The sequence below is a fragment of the Aptenodytes forsteri genome, unplaced genomic scaffold (genome assembly GCF_000699145.1).
Source record: "Aptenodytes forsteri isolate BGI_AS27 unplaced genomic scaffold, ASM69914v1 Scaffold393, whole genome shotgun sequence".
In the NCBI taxonomy this organism is placed as follows: Eukaryota; Metazoa; Chordata; class Aves; order Sphenisciformes; family Spheniscidae; genus Aptenodytes; species Aptenodytes forsteri.
This window is the reverse complement of record NW_008796190.1, coordinates 35,113-43,985: the sequence shown is the minus strand read 5'-3', so window position 1 is coordinate 43,985 and position 8,873 is coordinate 35,113. Positions and strand designations below refer to the sequence as shown.

Below are 8,873 nucleotides of genomic sequence, written 5' to 3'. Positions count from 1 at the left end.
TCACCCTCTCTGTCCTGCAGCTCCCACCAGATGAGACCCTGGGAAGACAGAGGGTCCAAAGACACAGAAATTCCTTACCTCCAGTGGAAACATATAAAACCCAAGACTACCTTTTAGTTAGCAATGAAAAGGAGCAGTCATACCTGCCACTGTGGTGGGTCTCAGGTCAGGAGATGGAATGCTGCTCTGCCAAGGCGTATCGCGCAGTGATCCCAGCTCCATTTCTGTAATACCGCACCGAAGATGTGTGTCCCCCCCAACCCATCCCCAGCACTGCATGGGCAGCAGTTCCCCCTTGAACATCATGTACGACAGGACCCGGAGATCAGCCAGTCCGAAAGAGACCCCGAGAGCAGCAGCTGGAAGGGGCACTGGAAAGAGGGACAAATTTTGCAGAGGAGGGGAGGCAAAAAGCCCCCGTAGCCCAGTTTGCAGCACCCCAAACCCAACAGCATTGCCTTCGTTAACCCCAGAGGAGCTTCATTTGTCCCAGGGCAGGACGAGTAGGTCCACAGCGAAGCCCAGTGGTCCTGGGGCAGGGGGATAGCAGGGCTCATCCCTGGGTCATGTCACTCACCATAGGAGACAGTCAGGGTGACGTGGTTGCTGTGTGTGGAGCCAAGGCTCTGGCACTCGTTCTGCCCGTTTGTTTTTGCCTGGCATTTCTGATCCTGTAGGTGTCCATGTCTGTGGGTGCCAAGAGCTTGCCATTGTACCAAGCTGTGGGGTGCTGCCGCAGCGAATGGGAGCCCCAGCACCTAAGGGTCATGCTGTCTCCTGGAAGTATCATGCTCCAGGGTGGGTCCAGGGTCAGCAGGGCTGTCTCTGCAGCCATGAAGGTCCAGGCAGGAGGGAAGAGCAGGATGGAGCAGAGATCAGCACAACAGCATGCATGGCGGCAAGCCCTCAATCCTGAGCACATAGGCTGGGATGGGGGAAGAGGGCAGAACCCCAGTGCTCACTGGGGTTTCTAGGGCACTGGTGGGATTTTGGGGGACTGTCTAATCTTTCAGAGAGGCAGCAGGGCTGGTGTCCGGTGCCCAGTGCTGCCTGGCATCTTTTGAGCCAGGCGGCACATGGAGGGACAGCAGAGTCACACCGTGCCCTGCTGCTGCTTGAGGGGACACCAGGCCCTGTCACCTTGTTCAGCAAGAACTGTCCAGGGCCCCAAGGGCTGTCATCATAAATCTGCAAGCAAAGAGACTCACCAGCAAGGACAAGGGCTTGAGCTGAAAGGAGGAAAGGAAGAAGGGATGAGCACCCCTGGGATGTGCCTGCCAGGTCTCCTGCAGTGTCCCTGGCATAGAGAGGAGTGATGCTGGCCTTGGACATGAGCCATCCTGGGGCAGGGGAGGGTTTGACAAGGCCTGCCAGGTCCCTGAGATACCCACCAGCAACTCCCCATCGCCCCAGACCATGGCATCCTCATCCTCACCACATTCATACCCACCAGCCTTGCTGGACCCCAGTTTCCTTCCTCCCCAACAAATGGGACCACCCAAAGGAGGAAGCCCTGAGCCTACATTGTGACAGGGACGACCACTGCTCCATCCAAACCTCCTCAGACTGGCAGGATAAACAAAAATCTCCCCTTCCCTGGGCAGAGTAAAACCCCATCCAGACATGCCCCAAAGAGGTACAAGGAGCAAGTGCCCAGCAGAGCTTGTGCTGGTGATGGAGCCTCTGTCCTCCAGCCCCTGAAGCTCACTGGGTCACTGGGGCTCTTTGGGGACACGTGTTACCTCCTGGCATCCACACAGGCTGTCCATCCCCTGGGAGGACAGCAGGCACCAGACCCCGCCATGCTCCCCACCAGCCCCCTTTGCCACACTCACCCAGGAGGAGCAGAGCTCTGTTCCCTGCCATCCCAGGCTGGGGGTACAGCACTTGGTGACTTTCCCACAGAGCGTGACAGTGACGTCCGTTGCACAGAGAGAAAAAGAGGAAGGAAATGGCTTTCGTTATTGTTGTGATGATGATGACGCAAAGAAAAAGCCCAGTTAACCAGAAGCCTCTGTGTTGCCGTAATGACTGTGCCTGAATGCACTTTTTTTTTCCCCCTCACTTCATAGAGGATTCACAGCTCGCTCTGTCCCCGGAAACCACAGCCCCATAAAGCCTTTGCTTCATGTAACCCCTCTGAGATCCCTCCTCCACTCCCTTGGAGACTCTGCTCCTCCTGGGTGGCTGTCGTCATTTGCTGGTTTTTTTCCACCCAGAGAAAAGGGGTTTTGACAGATCCTCCTCTCACAAGACTTTTTGCTACGTGTGGTTTCCCACCTTCCCCAGTGTCTTGGAGTCCATCCACAAGCCAGCACCTGCCTAGTCCTCAAGCAGCAGGAGTCTTGGGCTCTTCTGGGGTCATATTTGTGACTTCTTTGGAGCTTTCTCCCTGCCTTCCTGGAAAAACTTTCCCTATGCCAGAGATCAGGCACCAATGGGAAAGAAACAGGCTTGTTTCCGCTGCTTGCCCCTGACGTGGACCAGGTTGGATGGGTTGCGACAGGCACAGGACTAGTTATGGGATCCTGTGCACCATGCAAGTTCTTGTAGAAACCACATTTCAGCAGAGCTGCCCTGAAACATGTGAGAGTGAAGCACAGACCAAGTCTGCCCCACGGTCTTTGCCTGCATCTGATTTATCAGTTGAGCATGTCCCATTGGCTTTGGGACAGACAGACTTGAAACACAACCAAAAGCACCAATGTAACCCCTGAACTTGAAGCTCATCTTCACTAAAGAAGCCAAGTCCTTGAATTCATCAACTTTCCAAGAACCAAGGCGTGCTGCAGGGAGCTCCTCCACACCTCCAAGAGCCTTGCAGTAGGACACACAGTGCCATCACAAAAGGAAAAAAAAAAAAAAAAGAAAAGCTTATTCTAATTTTTGACACAGGCTGACTTCCTATGAGGAATTTGTAAGCTTGGAAGGAAGGAAAAGATCCTGTATGTGTTCAGGTACTGTACTGAGGGGAAGTTTTATTACTGTCTTCTCCCTCCTTTTCTGAATTTGATTCTTGGGACATTGATTTTCCTTCTGCTTTTTGGATTCTTATTCTGCTTTCAGCCTGAGGTTCAATTCTTACCTTCTGTTGCAAGACCTCTGAATGTAGCAACCAAGACTGCCGGTTGAAGCCCCAAGGACGAGAGACCTTCCGTGAAAGCGGCTCAAGACACCCAATCCCAATTACCTACGAAGCCCCTTATGCAATTACAGAGGTGGTTGGCTGATGGGAAAAACCACGATGGCGTGACGTGGTGACTCAAAGATCTAAAATGGACATCTTATGGCTACAGAAACTGGTGCTAAAAATACCATAGATAAACAAGGACAAGAGAGCATAACTGCCATGACTGATACTAAAGCAAGCCTCATTGGACAGTTAAGGGAAAAAAGCAGAACTGGGATAATAGAGAAGGCTTGCGTGCCCAGGGACTGCGATAAAGAAAAGACCCTTGGACAGAGACCGTACGAGCAGGGATAATGTACATACTCTTGTCCGAGAAATTCCAGGGAAGACTGTGCCAGAAATCTGTGATGGACATAAGCACCTCGTTGATGACTCTATACTTAGAGGCAGCGACCGTGACATCTGGATGGGCGGTAAAGGGATGGACGTGAAAATTAAGTCAGGGAATGTGGTGACTAAAAGGCACAAGGGAGCAGAGACCTCAGAGTTCTGGACAGTATATTTTAATGTACATCTCACATACCAAATGAGCAATGGGTACTATTCTGTCTGTGGCCTGCTTTGTACGGCCGATCCTCCTACCCCTCTGGCCCTTGGCGTCTCTGAGCCATAGTTCTGGCAAAGTTTCCTACGCTTACACCTAAGCCGTGATATGTCCCTATTAAAATAGCCTTAAACCACCCTATCCCCTCCATTACCACTTAACTCCAAACAGCCCATCATCCACTTTGGCTCTGTCATCGCCAGAGCTCATACCTCAGGGTCTCCTGCGGGCATGAGACCCATCTGACAGTCAGCCCCGTGCACGGTGACGTAGAGGCCCAGACGGTTGATGCTGCATTTCTTGTAACTTCGTCATAACTCGTATTGGCTGCAGAGCGACTCGAACAGAACAGATCTCATCCACAGCTGAATCCGACTGCAAAACCAACCTGAGGATGACTGATGAACCCGCCTCCCTTTCCCAACCATCCCTCAGTCCCAAAACTTTAGAAACCCCTTCTCTTCTCCTGAACTGTCAGGAAAGAAACCCCACTCCTTCCCGACAGCTCCTGCCCTGTGTTTGCACCCCTGAACCCCGTGCGTCGGCTGCTCCTCAGGAGCTGCTCTTCCAAGCCCTGCCCTGCTCCCGCAGGTACCTCCTATCCTCCGACATCCCACAGGCTCTGGGCTCTGCTACAGGCCCACACAGTAAGTGAATTTCAGACACTTACAGCCTGGAAGGGGCCTGCCGCAGGCTGCAAATGCTCTAGGGACAACATGGTACTTCATGGGTGATCAGGAAAGGCGACAAGCTGTCCCATGCCCTGAAAAACACTATGCCCAATATGCCTGCTGCTTTCTTGAGGAATGCTGACACTCCAGATACAGAGGCATACAAGATGCTCACCCTAACCCCTGCCAGACGATCTTACCATCAGTCCTATAGAAAAAGATGATGTCAACAACTTTAACAATATCCAGCAGAACCAGTGAAAAAACCAAGGTTCCTTCTACAGTAAACTCAGAAATGCCAAAAAAACGCAACGCACCTAAAATAAAAAAAGACAAGAATGCAGAATATTAAACCACCTTGCAACTCCTGGACACCCTATGTACAATCACCGATCCAAGAACAAGCTGTGCACAACAAATGTACCTTCTACTACAGATGCTGCTCAGCCTCGACTCACCCCGAAGCTCCTACCTCAGGCAGGCACCCCGTCCTCTCTGCACGTCCGAACGCAGCTGCCCAAGCAGCTCGGCCAGCTCGGAGCCGCCGCTGCCAGAAGGAGTAGAGCACCCAGCCCAAAGCAGCCCCGGGGCAGGCCCTGCTCCCCACAAACCCCTGGGAAAGGGGCAGGGGGGTGGGTGGCCATGGCAGCGGGGTGGCCGGGGGGGCGGCGGGCGTTCTGCTCCCTGCAATGGAGATCGGGGCGTTACTGGAGATTGGGATGCCTGCTCTTTCGCTACAACTTTGTCTGTCACACCAGCCATGTGACTGGGTCGGTAATTAAACTTAATTTTACTGGGACAAACACAAACTTGTATTTAAATAGATAAAAATAGCTTAAGATCATACTAACGCATGTGGGAAAGTAGTTCATCAAACGCAATAGCAACATTATCAGCAGAAATGATGTGCTTTAGCTTCCTATTGAAGAAACCAAACACTATGCGGTTACAATTAATTTCTAGCAAGACCAGGTGTATTTCCTACCTTCTACCAGAGCTATGTTCTGGATAGGACTGAACGACAAAGCAGAACTAGATCCCACACGAATCCCTTCTCAAACATATCTCCGGTTGCAAAGTGAATTATTTACTGTAAATCACCAATGACTCTGAGTCACCGAGACTCCTCAGTGGTCTCTCTAACTCCCTTAACAGAAATAGATGGGGCCCAAAGGATAGGAAAACACCCCAAAAAGCATGGAAATACAAGAAACGCATCTCATAGGAGGGCTTCTCTGAAACACCCAAGAGGAGATCTGAGCTGACGAGGTATCTTTGGGGTACCAGGGACTGAACAGAAACATACTATACGCCATAGAAACGAAAAGACTGCTCTGGAGCACAAAGATGGCTTCAGAAAAGGTTCGGACAGAAGAGGAGACATCATAACAGGGATTAGAGAGGTCCTGAAGAGGCCGGAGAGACCAAAGAAGTCCTGAGGACACAATGAGGAACTCAAAAGGGAATTTAACAAAGTACAGATGCCCTCAGGGGGCCAGGGACCGAATGGAGGCATGCCAAATGGATGAGAGGACAAAAAGACCAACCTGGTTAACAAGATACGGACTCAGGAAGGGTTCTGAGGAAAAAAGGGGTGAAAGTGCTCTCCCGAGCTAAAACAGGGCTCTGGGGATGTCTCAGGAGAGGTCAGCAAAGGGAGCAGAGGGGTGTTGAGGCAGGGGGGCAGAGAGACCAAAGAAGCCTCAGAGACAACGAGGAACTCTGAAGGGGATTTCAACAAAGTACAGATGTCGTCAGAGGGGCAGGGGCTGAATGGAAGTACCCTAAATGGCAAAGAGGGGACTGAACAGAGGAATCCTAGATAGCGTAGAGGACACAATGCATGTTCTGGGCCTCAAAGAAGGCATCAGGAATGGTTCTGAGGGAGCAAGAGGGGTCCAAAGCGCACTACAGAGATGAAAGTGGGCTGTGGTTCCCAAGGAAGGTCTCAGGAGGCATCATGAAGGGTGTTCCCTACAGCTTTTGCTGAGCTTTGCCGAAGCCCGCAAGAGGCCCTGCTGCCTTCCAGAGTCTCCGACAGCTCCTGCCGGGCTTTGCCAATGCCCATGTGGGGCTCTTCTGCCTTCCAGAGCGTCTGACAGCTTTTGCCCAGTTTGCCGAGGCCCACAAGGGCCCTGCTTCTCTCCAGAGTGCCCCAGGGCTTTTGCTGGGCTTTGCCAATGCCTGGGGAGGGCTCTGCTGCCTTCAAGAATGCCCCAGGGTTTTTGCTGGCTATGCCAAGTCCCATGTAGGGCCCTACTCCTCTCCAGTGTCTGATGTCTTTTCCTGGGCTTTGCCGAAGCCCGCAAGGGGCCCTGCTTCTCTCCAGACTGCCCCAGGGCCTTTACCACGCTTTGCCGACATCCAAACAGGGCTCTGCTTCATTCCAGAGTGTGTGACAGCTTTAGCCAGGCTTTGCTGAAGCCCGCAAGAGGCCCTGCTGTCTTCGAGAGGTCGACAAGGCTGTTGCCGGGCTTTGCTGTGGCCCTCAAAGGGCCCTGCTCTCTTCCAGAGTGCCCCAGGGCTTTTGCCATGCGATGCGACACCTGGGTTGGGTGTGGGGTGCTCAGGGGGGTTGTGTGGCTGGGTGCAGGGGGCGCCGGATTTGGGGCTGGGTGTGAGTTGATGCTGAGCTGAGTACGGTGCTGGTTGTAGGTGTGCAAAGGGGTGGGGCTGGGTGTGAGTTGATGCTGAGCTGAGTACAGTGCTGGGTGTAGGTGGGTGCAAAGGGGGGCAGAGGGGGTGCAGGGTGGGCACAGGGGGAGTACCAGGTGGGTGTAGGGTGGCTGTGGGGATTGCAGGTGGGAACAGGGGCTTAGCCATCAGAGTGCCCTGCAGTGCTTGGCCGAGTGCAGGCCAGGGGTGCAGCACAGGGCAGTGGTGTGCCTGGCCAGGGGTGCCAAGGGGACACTGGCGGGGACACAAGAGTGGATGAATGCAGCCCCCTGGAGTGGCCCCTGGCCCTGCACCACCCCCCTCCCCCTCTTGCTGGTTCATCACCGCCTGGAGACCCCGAGTCCCCGCGCCTGGCCATGAGGTGCCCTTTGTCCCCTGTCCCACAGGTGCCTGGCTGTGAGGTGCCCTGTGTCCCCCCTCACCATGGATCCTGGGCCATGGGGTCCTCCCTGTGTCCCCCATCCCCATATGTCCCAAGCCCTCGGATCCCCCCCATGTCCCCAGCCCCACTGTTCCCTGGCCATGGGGTGCCCCACGCTTTCTCACCCTGCCCTGTCCTCAGCACAGTCCCCATGTCCCCACAGCACTCCCAAGCGTGCCAGAGGGCACCCAGGCATGGGGGACACAGTGCCTGACCCCCAAGAAGACTCTCGGCACCCTCTGTGCCCCCCACCTCAAACCCAGCACCAAGCACTCCTGCAACACCCACCCCTGCACCCTGGAGCTCGGTAAGGGGCTGGGGGAGGGGGGCCTTGGGGCCAGGACACTGGGGTCCCCAGTGCCCCATCCCTCAGTTTCCCCCCACCAGCAGACAAGAGTTGCAGGGACACATATCCCAACTGTGCAATGGTGGTCCAGGCCCAGCTCTGCGTCTGCTGCACCACCTGCACCCACAACCCCCACTGCCACCCCTGGCCCATAGCCCCCCAGGACCCCACAGCCACCCCCGGCCCACAGGACACCTCTGGAGGGACAGCAGCCACATGGGGCAAATTAATTTGGCGTGCCACCTGCTTCCCACGGGGAGTGGGGGGACAGGCCATGCATCACACATGCCCCCATCAGGGGCTGTGCTGCTCCACAGCCTGTCCCCAGCGTCCCCGCAGGCACTGTCCTGCTTGGGGACACCCCGGTGTCCTGCCTATTCCCTGCACCGCTCCCGGGCACCCCATGGGACATGTACATCAGTGCTGGGGTGCACGGGGCACCCCCAGCCCCGGTGGGGTGTGGGACTGGGGCTGAGCCAAGTGGGACAGGGCTATTCAGGAGCACTGGCCATGGGGCTGTTAGCAGCATGCCAGACGCGGGGCTGGGGACTGGGTGCTGGCCATGGGGCTGGGTGCTGGCCACGGGCACGGGTGCTGCTGGAACACCATGTCCTGCCAGCACATTCCTGCCTGAGTCACTGCCGGTTCCTGCCTGGGCAGGTCCACGGCCACAGCCCCACAGCAGCCCCACGCTGGCGCCACGCAAGGCCCACACCAGCCCCACTCCACCCCGCGCCCTGCAGCTAGGCCAGCCCCACACACACGCACTCAAACCCTGCCCCAATCAGTGCATATACACATGTATAAGTGCCCGTACCCCCACTCACCCCTATGCCCCCCCCACCTTATAAACCCTATAACTGCAGAGCCCTACCCACAACCTGTACACTCCCTCTGCCCTATACACACGCCCTATACGCCTTATAACCCCCACATCCTGTACTCCCTAAAGCCACACAAACACGCCTGTGTCCCACACTCGCACTGTTTACACCCCCACACCTCAATACACACGCCCTACACCC

At 55.2% G+C, this 8,873-nt stretch overlaps 1 protein-coding gene across 1 annotated transcript; it reads right to left on the bottom strand.

Moving 5' to 3' along the window:
- Window positions 1–208: 208 nt before the first annotated feature.
- LOC103906138 (Fc receptor-like B) lies at window positions 209–1,866 on the bottom strand (the record flags this gene model as incomplete). The annotated part of the gene is given in 6 exon segments (XM_009287977.1): window positions 209–247; window positions 250–371; window positions 578–637; window positions 640–825; window positions 1,209–1,229; window positions 1,830–1,866. Coding segments are annotated over 6 exon segments (465 nt in total), but the record flags the coding sequence as incomplete, so codon positions are not given.
- Between the last annotated feature and the right edge of the window lie 7,007 nt (window positions 1,867–8,873).